Below are 27,230 nucleotides of genomic sequence, written 5' to 3' on the forward strand. Positions count from 1 at the left end.
CTCCTCCTCCCTCATCAGATCCAGCTCTGAGTCTATACAGCGAATTCCTGTCCCCATTAAGATTCTAAAATGTTCCTTCTACACTTGTGGTTTTCACCCACATTTATTGTTGATACACTTGTTGATGCAGTGTGAGGAATTCTAAGTCTGTGATGTGTATGAGAATTTTGCTCTGTCAGTGATCCAGGTTTGCAGCGTTTAATCGCGACTGCTCTTTTTTCATTATGGTGTAATGTATTTTATGGAAATGACTTACCAAGGTGACTTTTCACAGACATGGACAGACGTTCATGAAGTCCTGGTGTCTTTTGGAAGAAGAGTTTTGTGCTATCCGCTTTATCGTCATTTCAAGCTGGTGCTGAAAGCCTACAGAGATACTCTAAAGATACTGCAACTAGGTAAGGTAGGCTTGCAGACCTGGGTGTGAGAAGTTGTAAATTTTTAGTAAGTGAAGGTGTAGTCATGATTTTTGCTTTTTTCTTTATATAGTGTAATAACCATATCCACCACTCCCAGGATATGAAAGGCATGCTAACCTTTTCTAAGAAAGGGAGACTAAAGTGAGAAGTACATCAGCGTCCCAGAGCACTTCACACTGAAGATAGATTACATTGTTCAGCAGCTTTTGGAATCCTGTAACTGTCTAGGCACTGAGGTCAAATTGTGGATCCAGTAATGAGGATGAAAATTCTCTTCTCCAATGAGGGTTACAGCTTTGTCAGAGAGACACAACAAGTAAACTAACAGTTCTAATGCAGAGCCACAGGTACTCTGCCCAAAAAATACAGTGATTGTTTAGGAAGGAACTTGTTACCAAGACTTGGAAAGCAAGAAGGACTTTTCAAGGAAAACCATCACTGCTCTCAAGACTCTTGACTGCTGCTAAGTTTAGCATGAAAAGTCTATCTGACTATAAGAATATGGAAAATTCCAGGCTGCAAAACAAATTCCAAATTGCCCATAACAACGCCTTTAAAATAGATTAATTCTCAAGTTATCATCCGTTTGTGTGGATTGGTTCTGGCATATTCATCTAAACTTTTAGTACTTCCTGGTCTTTCTTTTTGTCCCACCCATGTGTGTGGAAATTTCTTTTCCTTTGCCCTTATAAAGGTGCTGTTGAGGGGCTGAGTTTTCATGCTTCAGCAAAAGAAGAGACGTCCATCCCCTATATCCATAAGAAGGGACGTCTATCCCTATATCCATAAGAAGGAACGTCCATCTCATATCCTTACGAAGAGAAGCTCATCCCCTTATCCATAAGAAGGGGAATTCATCCCCCATGTCCAAGTGACTTCACTGGATTATTAGAGCAGTCACATTTCTAGTGTTTTGTCCCAAGGGACACCTGGCTTTTTGTCTTCAGTGTGACCTGCATTCTTGCTGTGCAGGATGTGTGCTTGAAGTAGATCATAATTGTGAAATGCATCATGGTTAACTGAAAGATGCCTTTTCATTCATTCACCTGATAGGTTTAGACTGGCAGTATTTTACTTTGAAGAATTGTTGTTTAAGATAAATGAGTGGATATCATTGAGAAATCTATCTCCTTTAACTGTGGGAAACAAGCTGCCTCTTTTTTGATATGTTATTTTTTTTCTTGCTTTCCATCCAAGGTACTTCTTGAATCTCTAAAATTACCTTGAAAAATCAATCTACTCTAAATGAATGATTGTTGAGCTGGAGCTGCACATCACAATTACTTGCTTTCTGTAGTCTTGCAGGATTTTGTGAGCATTGTTCATAGGCTTAAGCTTGGAGACTCTAATGTTGTGGCTTCCAGGGGGAAACCAGCAAAACTGTAGTAAGCTTTTCCCATGTGTGTTCTCACATACATCCAGTCTTGCTTTCATTCATATGAACTATTATTTGTTACTTTTTATTCTGGGAAGTAATCTGGCACTCTGATTTTTATTTGAAAAGTAATCAGTTCTGTGATTGCATAACCCAAAATAAATTTGATTGCCTTGACTTACAGTCTAATCAATTATTCAAACAGTTTTAGTAGGTTAGAGCTGAAATTGAGACTTAACTTTTCATCGTTATCACTCACAAGAAATAGTCTTATCAGCTGTATTTTTGTTAGCAGCAGGAAACTTGAAATAACACAGCAGAGCCTCTGTTGAAAATGAATGTGATCCAACTAAGCCCCAGCGCTGGCTTCTGTGACTGGTTGTGCTTAGTGTGGAAGCACAGCAATGGATTGCCCTGAATTTGTGCCATTGGATGTGAAGGTGACAAGCTCTGAATGAAGGTTGTGACCTGTGTGTGCACAAGTGGATGGCACCGAAATGCCATTATTATCACTGAAGAATCTCATTTGTTTGGATACTCCATAAGTTAAGTGGAAACAGCACCGGCTTGGCATTTGATGCTTCCCAACAATGAATTTGTGTCTACTTAGAATTCAGAACACAGCCCTAGCATTCACACTTGTGTTGTAAAGGTCAGATAGTGCTTGCATAGTAGAAAGTAATGAATGACTCTTCCCCCAAAGAGACTCTGATCTCAAATGGATGCATTTCCAGAACCAACATGGGAATGCTTCGGGAGCTACAGAGAATGCTTCATAACTGTCTGACTAAGTGGGATTTTTCAAAGACCCATTAATTTGCTTTACTTGACTTCATAACAGAATTTACAAGGATGCTTTACTGGTCTTGAGCATCTTCAAGTTCCCGTATCCTTCCCTCCTCCCGTCTTGCAGAAAGCTACTTATCCTGTGCTTTAAATCCAAACTTGATTCGGGTGGGAAGCCTGGCCTCACTCTGACGTGCTATTTAAGTGTTTCACAAAGCCCATAGGGTTGTTCTCCCCTTTTGGTCCTTCTGAGGGAACAAAACTTCCCCACTGTATTCTTTGTTACTGACTCCTCAGCAAATGCCCCTGCCTCCTCCTTGTTGAAACTTTAAAAAATTTTTTATATGAGTATACTGACACACCACAAGAGGGCATCGGTTTCCATTACAGATGGTTGTGAGCGCTTCCATGTGGTTCCTGGAAATTGAACTCAGGACCTCTGGAAGAGCAGTCAGTGTTCTTATCCACTAAGCCATCTTTCTACCCCCCCCTCCTTTTTTAAAAGAGTTCATACAAGCTTCCTGGAGCCATCTTTTAGCTGTTGTCAATCGTTTGAGAATGAGAAACGTTGAAAGAAGTTTCTAGTGCACCTCAGTTTTATTCTACTGGAAGCTACAAGCCATATCATAGAACACTTGATGGAGCATACGTTGTATACTTCACTGAGCATTTGGATTCCCATCTCTATCTTCTAGGATCTAAAACTTTTCTCACTTCTGCTAGAAGGCTGAACATGATGGGGTGGGAGGGCAACCACCTCCTTTCACCGCTGAGCTCATTATGTATTCCCAGTGCCTTGATTAGAAAGTATGCATGCGTCCTATAATATATATCCGTAGGGTTTCTGACACTTCAGAATCTATTCATGGTTTCCCCCAAATTCTGGTTGCAAGGGGAGTCTAATTTCAGTACTTGAATTTTTTACTTTGTACTTGTAAAGAGAAAACCTTGGCTTGTCTGGTTTGTTCCTGTTCCATGTTGTGGAGCCAGCAGTGAGTGGGATGGCTGTTGCAGGCAGGGATTGCAGGTGGCCTCCATGTTCTTGACTTTGACATAGGTTCCAGAGATCTAAACACCAGTCCTCACACGTGTGCAGCAAGTGTTTTATTCGTTGAGCATCTCTCCAGCTCTAGAAAAAGCTTCCAAAGGTTCAGTTGTAGCTGATATCTTCAAATTAGAGTATTACCGGATGAATTCACTTAGTGACTATTACTAACATGTCTCCTTAGACCTTGTAATTTTTATTGTGAAAATGTATTCTGTGCAACTATTCTGCAATCTATTCAGCTATTGTTTGCTGAGTGCCTGTCATGTCAGACTCCTGAAAATGTAGTGGCTTGGATAGGGGGTTAAGTATTCTGTTATCTATTTCAAAGGATGTTTAGAGATTTTATTTTTTATTGTTGAAGATTGAACCTAGAGTCTGAAGCATTCTAGGAAAGTATGCTATGCTCCAAATGTTTTTGGTTTAATTTTTTGAATTGGGTTTATGATGAAAAGCTGAGAAGATAAATGCAGAGAATGAAAATGTAAAACCCGGGAAGCTAAGGCATGTCACCTCCTAAAGAGGGGAGTCCTTGCTGTATTTGACTTCATGTCTTAGCTCTTGCCATTTTCCTAGCACATATCAAGTTAATTGGTTGTTGAGTTTATCTATTAATTGATTTTTTTCAGCAGACATTTTAAATTAGTACCTACTTAAAAGCTCTTCTGTGCAAAGAACCCAATAAAAATTAAAAGCAGTAGAAAGAGGAATTGGTATCTTTGCAGATGTTGCTGATTCCTGCAGTGGCTAGCTTTCAGCCACATTCAGCACTATAGTGTTCTTTGACATAGTGTTGATGGTGAGTCCCTATGCTTTATCTCTTTCACTTTGTAGAGAAAGTTCTAGAGACAGAACAGTTTCATACTTAAGAAAAGGTTTTATTAGAAGGGTTCCTTCTATCACAGAGTTGTTCCAAGAGACATGTGCCAGGGTAATAACTTTATACTACATAATGGCACTGGTGGCACGTTCATGTGAGAGAAGAAATATTAGGTTAAGAAACTTCATCCCAAAGCGTATGGTCCTAGTATGTTGTCATGGCAAGTGCTGGGACAGGCACAAATGCTTTCCAGTGTTTTATGTGTACTGCTGAGACTGTGTGGTTGGATGGTCTTTACAAAGATGCGAGAAGGCATCATGGAATTCAGCAGGGAGATCCCTGTTGCCTACTGAGAACATGATAATGCTTTTAAGTTGTGTACACTTAAACACTAGACCCTTCTGCAGCTCAGGTGAGTGAATCCCACCCATCTGCTCACAATATTCAAAAACCTTTGTGCTGTCCCTGTGGTTCTTTGGTGTCCTTATTGGGTTTTTGGTTTGTTTGTTTGGTTGTTTTTTTGTTGTTTGTTTGGTTTGGTTTTTGTCAGTTTGACATGTTTAAAGAATTTTGTGGGAAGAAGAAACTCTTTGAGAAAACATGTCTAGCAGATTGCCTGTGGGCAGGTCTGAGGGAAATTGTCTTGATTGATGTAAGAGTCCAGCCCATCACAGGTCCTGCCTGTCCTGTGCAGGTGGGCCTGCTGTAAAATGCAGTGGTAGCATACACCTAGCATCCCAGCACTCAGGAGTTGAGGCAAGCAGATCTCTGAGTTACAGGACAGCCAGGGCTACACAGAGAAACCCTGTCTCAGGGGCTGGGCTGGGGTGTGGAACAAACACAAACACGAACAATCAGACAAAAAGAATCACAGTCAAAAAGCCAAGAGGAGCAAGCCAGGAAGCAGCTTTTCTTCTTAGTCTTTGCTTCAGTTCCTGCCTCCAGGTTCCTGCCTTGAGTTCCTATCCTGATTTTCTTGCCTGGTAGACTACAAGCTGTTAAAGGAAACAAACCCTTTAACCTCCATTTTGCTTTTGGTCATGGTGGTTTATCACAATAGGAGCCATAACTAAGACATTGGGGTTACATATTTTCCTTATTCCTCTTCAAGTCTATCTGAATTGCAGAGCTAAGTTTGTGATTTTGAATAAAGAGGTTGTTGATGTACAAAAGACCATGAAAGATAAGAAGACCATGTCCACTTGTTTCACAGAGTCTTAGCCTCTCTGATAACTCCTGGTACTCTCTAAGCATGGTTAGCCGTTAAAAACGGATGATGGTTCTCGTGCTAATTTGGTAAGCTATAATTAAAGAAAAGCTTTTTGTTAACTTAAAATACAGTATATGGGGCAGCATTTCCCACATGGTTTACATTGTTACAAATTGCCTTTTAGTTACTGTGAATAATTAATAGCTTAAGGTTTTCCTGGTACCAACAAATCACTTAAAATGTTTTTTGATGTTCTGTTCCTTGAAGTTTGAGTTATATAGTGGTGTTTACTGGTAGTGATAGCTCAAGCCAACTGATCACAAATCCTTTCAGAGCATTCACTGTCTCTGTTATATTTACTACACTATTTGGTTTTGCGAATTCCTTCAATTTCTTAGCTGAGTGGTATAAAATACACAAAAGTTAGTTATATTTGAATGTGTGATTTTTAAAAACTTTGTAATTAGTTCTCTTTAAATATCTGTAACATCAGTTTTAAGCCTTTTTTAAAAAATGGGAGTGTTCTGTAAGGATATAAAAATAAAAAAGTTATATTTAAAAAAAGATTTACTTTTATTTATATGTGTACACTGTAGTTGTCTTCAGATACACACCAGAAGAGGGCATCAGATCTCATTACCGATGGTTGTGAGCCACCATGTGGTTGCTGGGAATTGAACTCAGGACCTCTGGAAGAGCAGTCAATGCTCATAACCACCATCTCTCCAGTCCAATTGTATTTACTTAAAATGAAGAATGGGTAGGAACAGAGAAAAGCTTTAACTTAAGGTTCTATTGCATGTTAATATTGGAACTTAGATTAAATGAATTGAGTCATTTTATATTCCCCCTTTAGAACATGCAAGAATTCTATTTATGTAACTGTTTCTTTAAATAAGAAGCTGTTCTCTAAATACTAACAAGTGACACACGTGAATGTGTTCAGTAAACATGAATCAACTTGGTTTTGTGTGCAGGGCATTAAAACAATCAATGAAGAAAATAAGGTTCTGTACAACATGGGCTTAGCCTATGAAGCGTTTATAAGCGTGACAGGAATGAAGGAACAAAAGATAAGACCTGAAATATGTGTATTTGTAAGATAAAGAGGCCTGGTGTTAGATGATAAATACCTCAGTTGGTCAAAGTGCTTGCCCTACAAATTTAGAGACCCAAGTTTGAGTCTCTAGTACCCACATAAACGTCAAGTGTGCATAGCAGCCTGCTTTTAACCCAGCTCTGAGAAGTGGAGATGGGATACACAGAGCAAGCCAGCCTAGCTGAATGGAGCACTCTGGGCTCAAGTAAAAGGCCTTGCCTCAGTGTACAAGGTGGAGAACAGTCAAGGAAGACCCCTCTGTCCTCTGCATGTACACATATGTATACCATACATATGAACACACAAAAAGTATATTTATAAAATAAAAAGTATGTATAAGATAAAAATGAGAAGGTTTCTTAAGAAAATACCTTAACTATACCTGAAAAACTGAATCTATCCTATTTGGTCTTTGAGTTAAGTAAAAATGTTTTCATATTAAAATTTTTTTATCTCGTTTACTTATATGTAGGAGGGCTATTAAGAGAGAGTCTCTTATAATCCAGGCTGACCGTAAACTCTTCGTGTGGATGAGACTGGCCTAGGGCTGTTGATTATCTTGCTTTTAGCTTCCTTCATGCCACTGTCAGGATTTTAGGCATGTGTCATTATGCTGGTTCCTTTTTACATTATTAAGTGGTTATTGTAAGAAAAGTTGTACTTTGGGTCAGGCATAGTGGCACATACCCTTAGTCTTGGCACCTAGGACAACATGCAGGAAGACTGCAAGTTCCTGCACATGGGCAGACTGTGTCCCCAAAGAAAGACAAAAATAGTTCTGTGACATGAAAATTATGTTCACTTCATAGTTTAGTGCCCGTAAATAAAGTTTATCAGAACACAGACATGCCCGGTCACTTATGTTCTCTATGGCTGCTTTTATAACTCAGTGGCCTGGTCAAGCATTTGCGGCAGAGATACAGCCTATAAAGCTAAAATAGCAAGTTTCTGCTCTTTACAGAATAGATTACCGCCCTTGCCTCGGGCTTATTGTGAAGGATTGGAGGCAGCCCTCTCCTGTGAGCTGAGGCCATGAGCTGCCTCCCATCTCTAACTGCAATGTGCTAACAGATCACTTTGCTGTCTCTCCCTGAAGGGCAAGATGGAACTGATCTGTTTGGCTCACACAGTAGCATAAGAACCTCCACACTAGAAAAAGCAAATTGAGACAAGGCAGGGTGTGTGAAAACAGTGTCCCTGCTGTCACTGTGTTCTGTGTAGTCTTGCCCCTCTACAGGACTTTAAAGGAAGTACCTCTCACAGGGTTTCACATCGTCAAAAGATGCAGATGTGACTGTCTAAGTGGGTTTTCTTTTAGGTGCCACTTGAAGTAGCTGCCTCTTTCCTCCTGTGCACTTGTGTTTTTTCTCTCTGGCTTCATACAGTTGCTTTCCCAATTTAAAGCTGAAACAGTTCCTAAAATGTGTCAAAACTTTTGTTATTAAGTAGTATCTGAAGGAAAGTAAAGTCTAATACTATCAATTCAAACAGCCAAGTTTTAGTTGAACATAGAAATACATGGCATATTCATAGGATGAAATTGTTGAATCAAAATTGTGCTAAAATATTTAAGGTTTTCCGTATGTTGCTTTAAGTGTGGGTTTAGATGGCAGCTATTTCAGGAGCTGTATAGCCTTGGCTTCTTGTCCATTTTTTCCTCACTATATAAATTGGAATTTTTTAAAAAGAGTTCTACCTGGAATTTGGATGTCTTGTTCTTAACTGTCTAAATGAGTGAGAATCAGTTATGCAGTCATCAAGTAATTTTGATGGCATCCGGCTGTGTGCTTAGAGATTGAAGTATCTGATGTTTCAATAGATTCTGGTCAAGGGTTGTCAGCACTGCAAAGGCTGAGGCAGCCTGGTTTGTACTGGTGCAGAGAGGAAACTGCAGCTGAGTTCCAGGGAATACATGTAAGAAGAAGTTTGAAACAAGTCATATGTTGTTGGATGACCTTCCCCAGGAAGGCAACAAATCAACAAATAAACTAGACTTTTACCCAAGTCTAGTTTAGTGTATCAGTGAGCTTAATGGAGTTTCTTAGAGGATCACTGGGGAGGGACTGTTGAGATTCTGTAAACCCCACCCCTCAGTTACCTGGCAATAGCCAGGTATGCTCCGCCCCAGTGACCTGACACTATAAAAGGGACTGCTTGCCCCCCTCCTCTCTCTTGTGTTTTTGCTCTTGCACCCTTTCTCTTTCTCTTACCTTTCTCCCTCTCTCCACGTGCTCATGGCTGGCCTCTACTCCTCTACTGTCTATTCCTCTCTTCTCCCCTCTCTCCTCTTGCTTCTCTCCTCTCTCCCTCTCTTCTCTCCCATCTCTCCCTCTCTCCCTCTCTCCACTTCTTCCCCTCTCCCCCTCTCCCCCTCTCCCCTTCTCTCCTCCCTTTTTCCCTCTGCCCCCTCTCCTCCTCTCCTCCTCTTCCCCTCTCCCCCTCTCTCCCTCTTTTTTGGTCCCTTAGAGGTAAGGGATTCCCAACATGGATTCTCCCAGAGGCATCTCCCTCACCTCCAGGCCTCGCTGCACCTCCATGGGCCGTATGCCCCCCCCCCCCCATCTCTTCATCCTTTTTCTAACATTGGTGCTGAAACCCAGGACATCGTCTTTTAACAACAGGGCTACTTACATGAGCATGGATGAATACAGACAGTGGAATCCCCAAGAGACTCAGCTCAGCGTGAGTGGTGTTCTTGGAGCTCTCTGCATTACTTTCAAGCAGCTTGCCTGCTCCTGGAGTCACTTCTCTTTCTCAGTTGCTGCAGTATAACCTCAAGAAGAGGTCCTGTGGGCCCCCATCTTCTATCTACGACCAATTACACACATGTTCCACTCTTTCCTTCCGTTTTTCCTTTTTTTGTTTCCTGCCTGCTCTTCAGTGTTCCCTGAAGGAGGCGACATAGATGCTCTGGTTATTTTCTTTCTTTTATAGCTGAGTACTGGGCCACGAATGACAGTAATCGCCACTTATTCTTGGGAGATTCACCAGTTATAAGGCTTTACATTATTGCCACCCACCGTGAAAGGGAAGTTCCCCTTACACATGAGACTGCAGTAGTGGTTTGTGGGCACAAGATACCTCGTAATAAAACAATGGTAGTCGCTTCCCCACTGTAGTCTAGCCATGGGTCTTTGCTGTGATTTGCCATGCCAGACAGGACTTCCCTCCTAGGAAGAGGATCTTAAATTCAGTCAGCAAGCAGCTAATGGCACCTGTACCAGCCACATCACTATTGTTCAGCAGACCCATTCTACCGAGAGTATAGGGAGTGTACGATGCAGTGTCCTTAACCAACCAGGACTGCTGGTGACAGTCCTGCCCCTGCAGCCTGCATAACATCTTGTAGCTTTGTGAAAGCTGGCAAGCAAGAAGAGAGCTTGCAGCTCGTTCCCAGCCTGACTTCTACACATCCTACTGCCAGAGTATGTGGTTTCTTTTAGCAGTAGGGACTTACCATCTAATTTTAGCATGCAACCAACAGTAGTGGCAATAGCCTTTATGGATTGTGGGGCCTCAGGAGCCTCCTTGGCTAACTCAGAGTAGTAACCTATCCCTAGCACTGTGATTGTCACCCAGGATTATGGCTCCTAGGAGTGCCTTTTTCTACCCGTGTCATGCCTTTGTTTTAAATTCTTTACCTCATTTTTATTGCTATTCCAGATGCTGTTCAAATCTATAAGGCATACAGGGATAGATTAACAATAGAATGAAGATTTTTCTTTTTTAAGTCAAGCCTTTTAACAGAGGTTGGTAAGGATCTTTGAAGGCCTAACCTGTCCCCTCCAAACAAGTGCCAGTTTGTCTTGGAGGGAAGTAACAGAAATCGGTGTAAGGTCTAGCATAGTACAAAATGACCTCACCTTGCACATTAATTGCTTCATCTAAGAACCATGGTGAAGGCTCAGTTGAGTGCTCACCCATGCTGGCGTAGGGACTGAGTTCAGATCCCTGGCATAACGGAAAATCTGGAGTTGGCAAATGTACAGTGTAGTCTTACTGCTAGGGAGATGGAACCAGGGTTCCTGGGACATGCTGGCCAGTTAACCTAGCTGATGAGTGAGATGTGGTTGAGGGTGATAACCAACATCACCTCTGGCCTCCGTGTACTCACAAATGTGTGTGTTCTAGTAGTTCTCTTGTATGTGTGTGCACAAGATCGGTGTTGAGTACAGTGGCACGTAGAGAGATGCTACCCCATCTGTCCATCCCTAGTCGGCAGTTCTCTGTGAGATATCTCCGTTGACTGATTTTGGGGTGCTGCTGCTTGGGCTGTGAGTCTGTCCACCCCAGTGTTCTCTGTGGGGCCAGCTTGTACTGCTCAACCTGGCTCAAGGCCAGGAGGGACCAGGGCTTTGCTACAGCCTGTGGTTGGCACTAGAGTCAGCTTGGGTTCTGACAGGCTCTGGGCTTCTGCTGTATACTTTCCTGTTCATCATTTTCACCTGGCTTTGAAAAAGGGCTTTGTGAACACACTACATGTTCCGGATGAACCGCCACCCCGAAGATAAGCTTCATCTTTCCACCTCGGTTGCTGCGTCTTTTATGTCTTACCTGAACTGTGCTAAGGCTTTAAATGTATCAGAAGTTGACCGACACAGCCTTTGCCATTCTGACCGTCTTTCTCCTGAGGAACTCTGCTTGACAAATCTTGTCAAGGGCGTCATCTAGCAACCTGCACAGACTCCTTCGTTCACTTTGACTTTTTCCTCCCCTCTTGATTGCTTTTGCACTTTGCATAACTGGTTTACATGTGAGTCTAAGTTGTCCAGGTCTGCTAGAGCTTCTCCTATGTTATAAGGATTGTGCCCCACCTTGGGCCTTAGCAACACCACTAGAATGAAGTCCTTACTCAGTCACTCCACTTTCCTTCCTCACTTCCTTTTTCTTTCTTTTGATATATTTTAATGTGTGTCTGTGTGTAGATATATGCATATGATATACAGGTGCTCATACAGGCCAGAGACTTTGGGTCCCCCGGAGACAGGAGTAAATGGTGAATATGAGTCTTCTAGTGTGGGTGCTGGGACCCTAACTTGGGTCTTCTGAAGAACAGTATGTGCTCTTAACCACTGAGCCATCTCTCCAGCCTTTCAGCTTCTTTCTTAAGTTGGCTGTAAAAAGTCCTATCAGGTCTCCTGTTATCAAGTACTGCTCCTCCTACACTGAACGTCCTCTTAGTGTCTACCTTTTATTGTCTTAATAAAATTCATGGAGACCTCAGCTGATGATAACCATGGCTTTGTGATGGTGTCTATGCCAGTACCTCTGTCTGAGGGAAAGATGGATAATTATAATGCTTAGTGTCTTGGTTATTTTTCTATATTCCTATGATAAAACACCATGCCCAAAGGAACTTATTTGAAAAAAAAATTCATTTTGGGGCTCACAGTTCCAGAGTGTTAGCGTCTGTTACCATTATGCTGGGAAACATGGTGGCAAACAGGTATGGAATGAGAGCTCACACCCTGACCCATAAACAGGAAGCAGAGTGCTAACTGGGTTGGTACGAGGTTGAAGCCTCCACCCCCTCACTCCTACCAGTGACACATCTCCTCCCACAAGGCCATACCTTCTAGTCCTTCCCAAATAGTTCTATCAACTGGGGACCAAGTATTCAAGTATTTGAGCCTATGGGGGCCATTCTCATTCAAACCAGTGCACTCAGGTTTCTCTGAGCACTCCTTGACAGGAAAGCCACTTCTCCTGTTCCCATCTTCAGTTGTTGGTCCTGATTGGGTGTCCGTTAAATTGTGTCTCCTAGGGAGACATGAACAACTTCCATTCACCCTAAATAGGGCACTGACAACAGACCAAAGGAACAGCTCCCTCCATGTCTAACTTAGTGCACCAGTGAGTTTGTTGTGGTTACTTACAGGGATATAGATGAAGGTTTACTCACAGGAAATATGATAACTCAGATGTCGGCTCCACCTCCAAAAAGCCCACCTTGGCTAATTGATGGCTCACAAGACTGCATCTCTATATCTTCCCGAACAAATTGCAGACAGCTTTTTGGTCCTTGAGTTCTCTCTCCCTAGCAACTGCTTATTGCCTTTTATAACATTAGAAGCTTTGTGGATGTTGTAACTCAGGAGCTTTCTGACACCTATAGGCCTTCTTCCCTCCTGGAGGGGGTGGTCCACAACTAGGTGGTTTTTGTTATTGTTTATTTTTGTTGTTTTGAGACAGGGTTTCTTTCTGTGTCTCAGGTTGGCTCACTATTGCCCAGGGTAATCCTCCTGTGCTAGAGGTACAGGTGTGAGGACCATGCCTGGATATAACACAATAAGCTTGAAGTAAGTCCACAGACACATACCTGTTAACCAAGCAGTCTGTGCAAGGATGTTAGCTTCTGTTTACTCCAGAATGCAACCTTTATTGAACAGGAACATATAGTTTTCTGGACATTGTTCCAATCTGGAGACTGAAAGATGAAGACTCACCCCTTCCTGCCTAGGAGTTCACCACTCGGTGATTAATGCAGATGTGTTTGTAGCATGGTGTCTAAGAGTCGGATGTATTTATTTTCACATCCTAGCCAAATTATTCATTTCTTATCTGTGAAACATAAAAAGAAGTGCCTAACATGTAGGGTTAGTGATGTGATGCTGGTATTGGTTCCGATTGACATAATAAAGAGATGTGTCAGGCATTACAAGGTACCTGAAACAGAGCTGAAGGAGAGCTAGGACTCCGTTCCCAGAGAAAGGAGTGCCTGAACTGATCTGGGTGATAAATTAGACGCTCATTGAGCCTCATGCATTTCAGGCAGTAACAGAGTGTACTCTTGCTTCCTGCTAGTTCTGTCTGTGAATGTGGACACGATGTGTAGCTGTAATAGTAAAGGATAGGCTTTTAACTGGCCTTACTCTGCCTAACAGAGTAAATCATTGTTTTAAGTATGTGCTTCTTCTTACAATGCAGAAACAAAGACCTTAAGTGGAATTGAGGATATGTAAGACTTACCCAGAGTGAGAAACATTTTGTCGGTAGGGACTTGACTTTATTCTATATTTAAGATTAACAGGGCTTGATATGAAGCAAATTCCCACATTTTGGTTCTTAATTTTGATTGATTTGATACAGTATTTCTGTCTTCTCTCCTTTTAGGCTTAAATGAACTATGAACATTTATGTTAAAATAGTTGCTGAGCTATCTCTTTTGATATTATTGTCTTATCAAACACTAAGAAATTTACCTTGGTGCTTGCTAAATTATGTTAAAGATGATAATTACTGTTGGCTTTTGTTCTGATGTATTTTATAAATAACAATGGGGCAGCCCTTCTGTCAGTAATTTAAAGTGTTTTTTGTTTTGGGATTTTGGGGGGGTTCTTATCTTGTGTAGTTTAAAACATCAAGAGGGGCATAGTCAGGAAGGGCCCTTGCTAAGCAAGTATGAGGACCTGTGTTTGAATGCCCAGCACACATGTAAAATGCTGGGGTTTGGCTGCTGGGTTCAGTGAGAGACCCTTTTTCAGGAGAATGAGACAGAGAGTGTCAGAGCACTCTACTTGATGTTCTCCCCGGGCCTCTACTCACTGAGCTCCAGTCCAAAGAGAAATACTGTTTAAAAGACCATGAAAGATGGCTCCTGGAGAACATCTGACCTCTGACCTTCACATGCATAGGTAAGAGTGAGGTGCCTAGAAAGCTACAGCTGCCCATTGAAAAGAAATGGAGATTCTCTTGGGTATAGGTAGTAACTTACATTATTCTTCCTTTTTTTGGCATTTAACCAGGAAAAGCATCTCCTACTCTGATCCTTCTATGGATGGGAGCAATTTCTTAAGTGCCCCAGCTATAAGCTGGTCTGTCAGTGAGAGATTATTGCCCAACCTAGCCACTAATAGGGAGGAAAGCCAGAGAACATGTTAAATTGTGTTTACTGGCCACCTACATATTATCTTCCATATTTTCTTTATGTCGTAATTATGTTTCTGTGCTGTCATTAGGCAGTCATTTCTGAAGCAAACCACTCATGGCTCTTGTCATTTATAGTCCCGGGACACAAGTTTTCAGGTCCTTCATGGGTGAGTAGGAGACTCTGCATTCAGGGTCTCTCGTGAATAAGATTAGCTTATCCAGACAATCACTCGTAGGAAATTTCTAAAGTTGGGGCCATTTGACATCCTGGGGACAGATGCTAGTTCCTTCCTGCAGTGAAAACAGTTACCGTGGTTACTGTGCAAAGTACCTTTGTTTTTTATACTCTGGAGCAGGCAGTGAAAAATGGTCACTTTCCTGCAGTGTCTTTGAGCCAAAACCGCTGTCTTAGCTTTAGGCCTGAGCAGCTTTTTATGCTCACAGATGTGTGACAAGACCACAGCTGGGCAAAGGCCCACAGGAGGCATGGCGTGTGAGTCCCTGTCATGGGACAGCCTAGAAGAGAGCTAGTCTTCCGTTGTGGATAGCTGCTGAATAAGTAGCTGAATACAGGGTAGAAAGAACATTTGATACAAAGGAGATGTTTAAAACCCCAGCTATCTGCCCTAGCTGTGAAGTTGGGCTCACCATGGGGAAGCTGGCTGCAAGCTTGAAATGACAATAGAGGCTTGGAGGAAGGGTAAGTCTAATTGCTTCTTTTAGATGATCTGGTTATCTTTTACCATGCTATGACACAGAATTCCATGAAAATAGTTTTGGTAGGGCTGTATTGCATGTGAAAGGCATGCTTGTTGAAAACCTCATCTGAATATTGTTTTTCAGTTGCTTGAATACATATGAATCAAATTTTGAACATTCTTTTGTCATTATTTAAGGGTTCTATAGTAGATTATGTCCAATTTTTATGGGACATGTGACGTGTTTCCAGTGGCATTTGGAAGGAGAGGTGATATGAAGAATGAGTAACTGTGTTCCTCCACATAGACCAGTACTAGGCACACAGTGGCTCGCCCTATTGATTTAGTGAATGGGCTAGTACTCTTCTTACTACCCTAAGTCCTACATTTTCTGTTCATCTGGTTATATTAAGAAGATATGACACTGGAAGGGGGTCCTTGGGGTTGTCATACCGTGGAGAAGTAAAATCAAGTTACAAGTTTTTTGTTTTTTGTTTTTGTTTTTTTTCTGGCAAAGACCTGTGATTACTACTTAAAACTCTTTATGGTCAGTCAGCCAGTTAACTAGGGTGCTGGCTAGTTTTTTGTCAATTTGATACATGCTAGAGTCATCTAGGAAGATGGAAGGGTGATTCAGAAATTGCCTCTATCAGATTGGCCTATAGGGAAGTCTGTGAGTGTATTTTCTTGATTAATGATGGGTGGGGGAAGTCCCAGCCCACAGTGAGTGGTGCCACTTCTGGACAGGTGGTCCTGGGTTGTATTAGAAAGTGGGCTGAGCAAGCCAGTCAGCAATGTTGCTTTATGGTTCTATATGCAAACTGAGAACTGCAAGATGGCAAGTTTGTCTGGTTAAGTCAGGGCAGGACTCAGATTGTATGTCAAGTGATTGGGATGGACATCTCCACTGCCTGCTTATTATAAGTATGAAGTAGGTAATGTGGAAGGCAGTGGTTCAAGAAGAAAGAAAATATTTAACACATACCTATGGTAAAACCAAAGTATCACCCCCCCCCCCCAAAAAAAAAAAAAAAAAAACCAAAGGTGAACTGAACCTGTAAGAATTGTTGGAACAGTTCCAACTGCCAAAGGGACAAGGACACTAGATACAACGGATTCCCGCTAGATTTCTCTATTTTGGTGACTCTATCAGCTATGGAGAGAGGGCAGGAGTAAGTGGCATTTCTACAGAAAAAAGACTAGAGGTTTGGGGAGGGTGAAAGGAGCTGCAGGGAAGAAGCTGGAAATGAGCATTGTGCTGTGTGTACACTTCAGACTGCTAGTGTGCATGTGTGCATGTGTCTCATAGATGTTAGGGGCCACCTCTGAAACAGCACAAGTTCTCTCTTCCAAAACATGCTTTCTAGCCAGGCGACAGAGCAGGCCTGTAATCCCAGACACTCAGCAGGGAGGCAGGTGGATCACAGGTGCGAAGACAGCCTGGGTAGCTAGTAGGACTGTTTCAAAAATAAAGAGTAAGGGGCTAGATCACTAGCTTTAAATGTTCTTAAGAAACCATCAAAACTCTGAACTGTTTTAAATATATTACCTCTCAAGATCTTAATTTCTTAACTAAGAAATCGGATTTTTTTTCTTCCTTTTTTAAAACATCAGTTGACTGGATGTTTTCAATTTTTCCTTCAGGTAAGAGTGCAGTTTTAAAGTGTCTCCTGGATGTTCACAAAATCTTTCAGGAAAATGACCCAGCATATATTTTGAATGATCTCTACATCTCAGACTACTGTGTATGGATTCAGAAAGCCAAGTAAGTTGTGTGTCCCTGAGTAATTTCTACATGTTTGCAACAGTGAAACACCACTGGGAGGAAGTCTTAGTGTGAGAGAAACCCAAAGCTGCTGAACACGTTAGAAATGACTGGATTCTAAGCAGGGACATAGGGACATCACTATTTGGGACTCACTTGAGCTACACAGAAAGGGAGGGAGGGAGAGAACACACACACACACACACACACACACACACCCAGAAGACAGGAAGAAAGAGGAGGGCAAGGTTCATTAAGATAGGCAGTATGATGAATTGCTTGGGGGAGATAGGTATAGGTAGATAAAATTTGATTTTTGGTGTGTGTGTTGCTATTGCAGAATATGTGAGGAATAACTGAAGGAAGGAATGAGTCACTGTGGCACAGTTTAGAGCAGTGGTTCTCAACCTGTGGGTCATGACCCCTCTGACCTTTCTCGGGGGTTGACTAATACTGTTGGAAAACACAGATATTAACATTACAGTTCAAAACAATAGCAAAATTGCCATTATGAAGTAGTGGTAAAGATAATTTTACAATTGAAGGTCACATGTCTTAAAGGTGCATAGCATTAGGAATGCTGAGAACCATTGGTTTAGAAGATACACAGCAAGCAAGGCATGGTGGCCGAGGTCAGAGTGGGGCCAAAAGTCAGGTGAGGCTGTATGACTCCTAGTGGCCTGTGTCCAAAAGCTATGTAATCCCAAAGGCTCCACCACCCCCAGGTGGTCCCTTAACCATGACACATACTCAGAGATGGGTATGTGGACCTTCTGGATCCAAACCCTAATGATGCGCACAGAATCGCTAACCTAATTGATAGGAAATCTCAAGACTGGGTATCTAGACCTATAGCTATGGCAGGGCTGCGTGTATATGCGTGCGTACTGACATTTACATGTGTAAAAGTTACAATATTTAAATCTAATGCAAACAAGAGCTGTGCCTTTGTTGACTGACCCCAGACTTACTGAGTTCATGTTTCAAAGTATAAGAAAATACAAATTTTACTGTCTTGCAGCGTATTGAAGCAGATATTGAAGAGTAGGCTCCAGCATTTGCTGAGTGAACTTTTCGTGATGTGTAGAAGTGGTTAGTGTCCCAATCAAGGAAGCGCAGTCGGTTGACTGTTACATCAGGAAGAACTTGAGTAGATCTGCTTCTCCTCAGGCACAGCCAGTGATCCACACTGCAGTAGCAAGGGACCGTGCGTTGGGACTTACAGCGCTCTTGACTGGAATGATTCCTCAGTGGTGTAGAACACGATGGCACAGCGCTGACCTAGACGGGAAAGAGCACAAGGCTTCTATTACGGCAGTAATTGCCTTTTAATACCTCTTTGGATGAACTGTGATAGGAATTTCTTTCTTACTTCTCTTCCCGAGGAAGCAATTCCATTAGAGTGCAGTGTGGCAGCCACCTGATGCGCTGTTGTCTGGAGGATGCTCGGATCGCTCCAGACAGCACCTGACTGCAGCATATGGAGTCCACATCTGTGTTGGAAATGTAGATTTTTGCCAGATGAGAAATTGAATCCTTAACTCTTGAGGTCTTAATGGCAGGCTATCTCTTATCTGGCACTCCTGCTGATTGGGCTGTGAGATACCCTGCTGCCGTCTCTCGGTGTTGCTCTTGTTTTCATAATAAAATTCGATTGCAATAGTCTGCATGTAGGTGATTTGTTCCCTGAGAGCAGAGATTTTATAAACATGTAATGAGTGTGGAGGGTGGTGCCAGGATCCCTTTTTGTGAGCATTCTCTCCATATTGTGGCATTCCTCACTAAACACAGAGAAACTACACTGCATTCCACAGGCAGCTATAAGTGTGCAGTTGCTGTGGACTCACCAGACATCTCTAGGTTTTTTTTTTTTAAACACTTGTTTTAAGTCACAGGAAACAGTAGAACTCTTAGGTTCTCAGGAATTAATTGTTCCAGTGGTAATGATTTTTTTATTTGTTTTTTGTTTTGTTCCTAAAAGGATAGTGTAGTCAGCAGTAGGAAAGAAGAGAGAGCTTGCAGAAACTCACCTACTTCATAAACTGCTTTGCTTCTTCGACTTCACCAGTTAGAGTGTAGCTTTTCTTTCCCTAAATAGACTGTTGTTTTACTGTGATAAAATTGATAGCCCACATTTTCTCTTCAGATGAAATACCACTTTTCTTAATACATCTGATTTTTATTAAACTTTCTAATTCAGCCTCGATTTTGTAAGTAAGGCTTTGATGGTCTTTCTTGTGTTTTACCTATGAACCTTCTCACTTCTAAATTAACTATAGAGCAGCCTCTTAACTATTTTTGCCTTCATCTTTTACTGTCTTGTTTTATATAGTTAAACCACCACATTTTTATGTTACACAATAGTTTATATTTCCTTTAGTCTATACTTGATATTTTTGATTGTAATAATAAAAAGCTGTGTAACATTTTCTTGAAAGTACCAGACAAGTATGAAATTCTGACTTGCCTAAAACCAGCATTCCATTTTTTCCAGTCAGACATTTACTTTGGCAAAAGTTTACTGAAATGCTGTCATTCTTACATTGAAACAATGAAGCTATGGCAACAGTGTAAGGTTTGCCTCATGAGGGTGTTTTGCTTTCTGTGCTATCTGCTGTTTTTGAAGCATGAAGCTTTGGATTCTTATTATGAGTTACGAAGTTGCAAATTAATTTTTCTGGGGAAAACAATCATTCCTTGTTTCCTTCAGTGTACACACACTGGGATTTCCAGTATGGTGCCTGCTGCTCCTCATTGCCTGAGTGGCAGCGTGAGGGTTGTGTGGTTTTGCTTGCAGTGATGTTGATAACTAGTCTGTGACAGTGCCCTGCCTTGTGGGTCCAGATATTTCCTTGGTATGCCATGTGTTACAACTAGTCTTCACTCGTGGGCTGGAGGAGTGAAGTCAAAGAAAAAGTGCTCCCTTTAGGAACTTGTCCTGGAGGAAAGGGATTTAATGAACCGTTTTGTTAGTAGATGCTTCCTTAGCACTTGGGTGAGGGGTCAGGGGTCACTATGTACGTCTTATGCCTTCCACATAGTGGGATAATCTAAGCCCTCATCTCTTCTAAAAACTTCCAGGTCCCTTGAAAGAACACTAGTCTGGGTCTATCACTGTTTGTTGTGTGCACAGTTGAATTGAATGGGCCCTGTTAGTTAAAGGAGAAGTTTTTCATTGCTAAAAATGTGGTTTGGGGGCTGGTGAGATGGATCAGCAGTTAAGAGCATTCTTTCAAAGAACTGGTATTCAATTCTCATCACTCCCAAGGTGGATCACATCTATAACTTCAGATCCCCCTGGATGGCCTTCACAGGTATTGCATACATGTAGTACACAGACATACATTCATACAAAACACCCATACACATAAAATAAACAAAAAAAATGTTTTAATATAGAACTTTTAAAAGCTGTGAAGTAGGGCTGAGAAGATTGCTCATTTACTGACAGACCCAACAGACAACCTTGAGTTTGGTCACTGGGACCATAGTGGAAGAGAGAACCAACTTCTATAAGTTGTCTTCTGACCTCCACACATTCACCATTCACCATGACATTTGTGTAAATGCATGTTCTCTCTCTCTTCCCCCGCCCCCGTCTCTCAGTAAACAAAATGTAAATTTTTTTTTAAAACTTGTCCATTTGTTGAAATTTTCAGTTATGTTCAGTGCTGGCTTTCTTCCTGCCTCTGAGCCTCTGAGTCTTTCATGTGACCCGCCATTATCTGTCCTCCGAGAACTCAGCTCTTTCCACCCCTTGTGTAGTGCAGGATGGTAAGAGTGAAGCAGTGTGTTCCAGCTCTGTTCTCATTGCCCCGAGACCTAGGAAAGTTCTCCTTCACTTCCTTTGATGAGTTAGTATTAGTATTCAGTACTTCCTCCAGCTGTTTATTTGTTTTATTTATTTTTTGTTTTCTGAGACAAGGTTTCTCTGTGTAGCTCTGGCTGTCCTGGAACTCACCAGGCTGGTCTGGAACTCAGAGATCCGCCTGCTCTGCCTTCCAAGGGCTCCCAATTCATTCTTAAACCCATGGAAATACATTGTACACACCCATTTGTAACTTAATAGTATACAATAAGTATCTTCCCTTTATAATGTAGTTTCTAGTAAGTCTTTTCCTTTTTTTAAATAAGACACTCTTCACTGTAGAAGGAAGTGTGTGTGTGTCTGTCCATGGAAGAGAATTGGCAATAAACTGTCTGGGCTTGGTTTTATTTGGGTTTTGCTGGTTTGAAACGGGATTTCTTCAGCTTCCTAGTGCAGGGATTACAGGCATGTTCCACACACCTGGCTCAAACCGGATGGGGGTTTAAATATGCCAGGAGCATCAGTTAGCTATCAGCTCAGTGTAACTAAGGCCAGCATTTCAAGGGCGTGTCTGGTTCTCACTGGAAGATAAGCGTTTAGACTTCTTGAACTGGGAGCTAAACAAACCTCAAATCACCCAGCCTGAGGCCTGCTGTAATAGCAACAGAAAGTGGGCTTAGACACTAAAGGCATTGAGTTAAGATCTTAAGGATGGATGACAGTTTGTCAAAAGGCTGGAAATGCAGTGCAGTATAGTGCTCCTGTCTCCCGTGTGTTCAGTTCTTAGCATGGGGTTGAGGGGGAGTTAAAAATAGTGCCATAGGCATATGATACTAGCACTTGGGGAACTGAGGCTGGAGGGCAGAGCTTGAGGCCAGCCTGGGCTAAGTGGGGAGACCCTGTGTCAGAAACCCAGATGGGGTGAGGAAGAAAGCCAAGTATCAGACATAGGAAAAGTACATGGTCTACATAAGATCTCACAGACTTGTGGATAGGACACAGGATGGGCATAAGAAGGAGAGAGTTGAGGCTGGAGGCCCCATGGGAGCTGTGATCACTTCATCCCAGAAGTGGCGAGTAGCAAAAAGCTAAGTGGTACCTGTATGGGTGACACCATTCGATCTCATTGTAGGAACTTAGGGGTGGAGTGGGAGCTGAAAGACTTGCCTCAGGGTGTCAGGATCCAGGCTGAGTAAATAAAGTGACGGGAGCTTGGGTGATGGCAGTGCTCAGAGGCAGGAGGTGGGGAGGCAGGCAGGTCGGGGAACTACTTGGACAGGCTTGGAGAGAAGGGAGGGAGAGAGCCAGTGAACCTGACCACTGAAGGTGCCTTTGACAGGTTTAATTATACTGTGGAGATTAGGCTGGGAGAGATGAAGAGAACAGTTTTGGAAATGCTGCCTCAGCCTTTAAGGAACATGCAGGAAAACATGCCAAGAACATTTGGATCACAGCTGGGCGAGATGCCTCGAGAAGAACTTGGACAGAGAAGGGTATGGATTAAGCAACAAAGTGAAAATGCTGTCTGGTTGCTGGGGACTGTGGTGCTCATGTGACTATAACAACAATCATTCCGGGCCAAGAAAACAACCGTGCAGGGAGACAAGGAAAGCATGGGAGCAACGTGCTGCGCACATCACCTACTTGTGATGTGCCTAGTGGGAGAGCAAGAGTGGCCTGAGCTGCTTATATTTGGGACACCTTATCCTTGTAGTGTCCTGTGCTGCTGACTGAGCCACCATCCTCGTCTGAGCTGTCGGGTCATACGGGAAACTCTCACCACTCTAGTGGATCTGGAAGTCTCTAGTTCTCTTGGTTTCAGTCACATGGAGGAGAAACTCACTTGGGCTTTGACAGTGGAAACCAGCTTCTTCCTAGAAGGCAGATTGTCCTCTGGAGCCCAGGTGCTGGAAAGTGGCTGGGCCTGGGGGACTTCAAGCCTGGCAGAGTGGGGCAGTGGCCTCTCTGGCCATGCACCCTGAGGCTGCTGCTCTCAGGAGCCAGGCAGCCATCCACAGCCCTGAGTTTTTATCCCCTTCCTGTCAGGGGAATTGGTATAGATCCATTGGTTTGTAATTCTAGGAGATGAAGAGAGGGTTGGCCCCAGTGGTCATCCTTTCTTCTGTCTGTAACCTTGGTCACAGCAGCTTTAAAGGTACTTGTGACATGATTTATACTACCCAGGGCCCAGAGTATACCAGAGGCATGCACCATCTCATTCGGACCTGGGGACAGACAGGGTCTCCCTGTCACTGGACTTCTGGCTAAATTAGGACCTATACTTTGGAGGCAGAGGTAGGTGGGCTTCTTTGAGCTAGAGCCTAGCTCAGTCTACATAGCAAGCTCCAGACAGCTAGGGTTACACAGAGAGACCTCATGTCAGAAAACTAAAAAAGAAAATGAAGTAAGGGAGAGAATGGTTGTAGAGTACACAGACCCTGAGCTCAGACCTACATAAGCATATACGTTCACATACAAAAACCCTACAAGTGTACACATGCATGTGTGCGTGCATGAGCGTGCACACACACACTTATTTAAAGTAGGATAAAATTACAAATGAAGAAATAACAACAACAAAAGCCCTCTTCTGCTCCAAAAGGAGGCTGCTCTTTTCTGAAGTAAAACAAAGAAGGAATGGATCTGGGGGAGAGGTGGAGGTAGGGAGTGGGAAGAGTAGGAGGAGGGGAAAGTGCAGCTGGGATGAAAGAAGTAAAAGCAAAACCTTCTCATGAACCCTTAACGTTCCCATACATAATTTTTCTGAGTACAGCTTCAGGAGCACTGGTCTCAAAGTGTTACTGTGGTTCTGGATCATAGGAACATCTGTAATCCCATGATTCATTGGCACTTTGCTTCTAAGGGCAGTCTAAGAGCAGCTTTCCCCGGGGCTCACTGCTGACCTCTGGTGATGCAGTAGAGGCCGCTGAGGAGACCCTTTCAGGGAGTACATATTGGTGTTGTAGTAATCTTTTCTTGTGGAGCCAAATCCTGCTTCCATCCAGATGAGTTTGTGGATTTAATTAAAAATAAACAGTAAAACAGAAGAGCAACCTGACTTGCCCAAATAGGCGTCTTACCATGAATGATTTCAATTCAGGGCTTAACATGCTTGAATAAATCACAATTATATTTTGAAATTTCTACAGGTTTGTCATTAGAAGACAGTGTAACACTCAACATTTAACCTTTCGTTGGAGAAGTAACTTCCTACACCAAGTCAACCATCCAGAGTCTCTGTCTTTCACTTTGCAGCCTTAATTTAGCCAGAAGTCCTTAGCCCTGTAGGCAGATTGGAGGTGAGGGCGGGGGCGGGGGTGGGGAGACCGTGTGTTAAAAAAAACGAAACAGGCTGGGCATCTATCTGACTTTCTCCACATACTCCCACCGAGTCCCCAGTGCTGAGGCCCCGGCTGCGCCTGACCTCTTCCATGGCTGTTGGCCTTTTGAACTCAAGTCTTCTTGTGCTGCAGGCACTTTCCCACCTGAGTCATCTCAGTTCAGTCCATGTTTTATTTTAATGCAATTTTAGACTTACAGAAGATGTGCAAAGATAGTCAGGGTTCCATATTAAGTGGTGTGGTGGTGTCAGTAATGAGTCAGCATTGACACATCCTGGTGATTGAAGGTTTGGTTTTTTCAGTTTTAACCTAATGTCTGTCTTTCTCTGTTGTTTAGGCTGGATTAGAGCCTTAGTTCCTTAGACATTCGATTGTCCAGGAGCTTAAATGCCTTTGAAATGTGCTGAAACATGTAGAGATGCTACTCATCTGAGGTCTGAATCATCACAGGTCTCAGCACACACATCATCAGTGTGCTGACACAATAATAAAATAAAACACTGGAAACAACATAGGCAAGGCTGTGCCTTCCTGTGTTCTTAGGATGATGGAGGTTAGGGGGAAAGTGCTGATAGGAAGCGTGTAGAACAGCTTTCAGCAGTACACATGCATGCGGGTGCCTTACCTGTCTAAGTAGCCTGTGTTCCCAGCCCATCCTGGGATTTGACTGGGTTTCCTTTGCCTCTGACTGCAGTGCTTCTCCTGTGTCCCCTCTGCCTCTTGATTTACAGGAGGAGCAAAGGGTGTTTCCTGTCACCTCATTGCTCTTTTTGCATTTTTATGTCTTAAAAGTCCAGGTCAGGTGAGTGTGGGTGGTGATGTGTCAAGAAAGTTTTGTAAACCACATTCAGAACCTCTCGGAGAGTTTCCCCTGTCCCTGAATGCCGGGATATCTTACTCAAGGAGGAGGCTTACATTGATTAATGTGGCATGTGTGCGGTTATCATGCGCAGAATGCTCTGTTTAAGGAGAGCTTTGTCAAGAGCAGTCTCTGAATGGAGTCACAAAAAAGCTTTTTAAAAACCTGACAACTTCAAGTACAATTTCCTTTTCTTCTGCCTATTATGATTGAAACCCAATCCTTGTTATAACATAATTATCTTAACCGAAGCCAGCGGGGAGTTGCTGCCTTATTGTAGGGGGTGTGAAGTCCCCTAAATAAATAGAGGATTAATTACATTCACAGCGTGTTGTGAAGGTGATGAGATTGATTGTGGTCGTTTGACTTGTCCCATTTCCTGCTCCGACTACATCTTGAATAAATAGAAGCTGGGGAAATGAGAGTAAGAGCCCCGAGTGTGCTGCTGGCCTCGGGTATTGGGAAAGGACCCTTCTGGACAGTTTCCAGATTCTAAGTCCTTTGTGTAATGCTTATTTTACATAATTCTATCATTCTTTTTTTTACTGTTTCCAATTTAAAGCCTTATTTTTTGAGATAATTTTTATTTCAAAGATATAGATAATAACAGATCATTTAAGGAATTTGACCGTTTTGCGGTTTGAGACTGGGTCTCATTGTGTAGCCTAGACTAGTCTTGAATTCAGACTCGTTTTAAACTCTCAGAGCTGAGATTACAGGTGTGCACCAGCCTACCAGGTCAGCAAACTGTAGAGTAGTGTATTGAGCTCTCTCCTCTCCTGCCTCCCTCTTCCTTTCTCCCTTTCCTTCCTTTTCCTTACAGTTCTGGGGATCAAGCCTGGGCCTTAAACAAACTGTTAAATACTCTGCCACTGGATGGCATCCCCAGCCCCAAATCAACACATTTATGGTCCGTGTTTAGATATTTTCAATTATTTGGCCTATTAGAAAGTATAAAGATAATATTAGCTGTTGAGGTTTGTCCATTTTGCAAAGATAAATTACACATTTGTTAAACTTAATAAATTTATATCTTTATGAAATTGATCATATTCTGTTTTACCATCTGTTTCTAGAAAATTTTAAGTGTTCTAAATTGATTCTTTTATCTATTCTGTTTTCTGCTGCTTTGACTTTCTAGATGAGGTGTGCTTACCGTAGCGGGCTCATAAACACAGCTGTGTGGGGTAAAGGAAACTTGTACTAGATCTTCTCCCACCTGCGTGTCTGAGAAGTGACTAGGCTTCTCTGACATTGGGTATGTGGCAGAAAGTCTGTGCAGTAGGGGTGCGTCATTCGGCTTTGGCTCTAGCAGCCTTTATCAAAAAAAAAAAAAAAAAAAAAAAAAAGGCCACTGCTTCCTGGAGCAGTTCTCCATATCTCTAAGGAAAAGCACAGCCATTATTTCATTTTTCTGAGGGCTAGAGGTTGCCTTTCCTAGAAAATTAAGAATTGGGGTTAGGGAGTTCTTGGCACTTTGTTTCAGTTAAGTCACAGGCATGGAAGCTGAGGTGCTGCAGCCACACCCTCTCCAGCAGATGTGCAGGGGCTGCCAGCTGTCACTTGTGGGCAGAATGGATTTCTAGGGTACCACAGCTTGGCTTTACTTAGCTTTGCTTTGGGTTTTTGGTTTTTTTTTTTTTTTTCTTTTTTTTGTTTTGTTTTCTTTTTCTCGTTCTATTTATTCTTGTAAGGAAGAGGAGGCACTGGTGGAGGTGAGAGGACAGCTGGTGGAGTCGGCTGTAGGGATCAAAAGTGGGTTGTCAGACTGTTCCTGCTGCCCTGCTTTGGGGACTTTTATGAGTTCATTCAGGAAGTAAAGAGCAAGATCCAAGTGTCATTTTGAGAAAAACAGAATATAATTTGAAATAGATGATCATATTTTATTCCAATGTGTTAATTTAAAACATTAAGGAGCAGAAGTTGAGACTAGGGAGAGAGCTCAGCTGGTAGAAGGCATGTTGTACTAGCACCAGAACCTGAGTTTGACATAGGAACTCATGTGAAAAAGCCATGCATGGCAGTGTCTGTAACCCTGAGGCTGCTGGTCAGCCAGTCAACCCAACTAGCCAATGTGAAGTTTTGAATGAAATGTCCTCTGGTATTTGAATAATTGGTCCCAAGTTGGTAGCTATT

The 27,230-nt window shown here is 42.5% G+C and overlaps 1 protein-coding gene across 1 annotated transcript in view; it reads left to right on the forward strand.

Moving 5' to 3' along the window:
* Positions 1-27,230, forward strand: part of SHQ1 (SHQ1, H/ACA ribonucleoprotein assembly factor) — a gene marked incomplete at its 5' end in the record, with an annotated part of 122,571 nt that overhangs the window by 65,120 nt on the left and 30,221 nt on the right. Inside the window, 2 exons of the mRNA XM_080914430.1 lie at positions 275-398; positions 16,966-17,086. Coding sequence (XP_080770556.1) covers positions 275-398; positions 16,966-17,086 — 245 coding nt within the window. The remainder of the gene's footprint in view (positions 1-274; positions 399-16,965; positions 17,087-27,230) is intronic.

This window comes from Micromys minutus (assembly GCF_963924665.1).
Source record: "Micromys minutus genome assembly, chromosome: 3".
In the NCBI taxonomy this organism is placed as follows: Eukaryota; Metazoa; Chordata; class Mammalia; order Rodentia; family Muridae; genus Micromys; species Micromys minutus.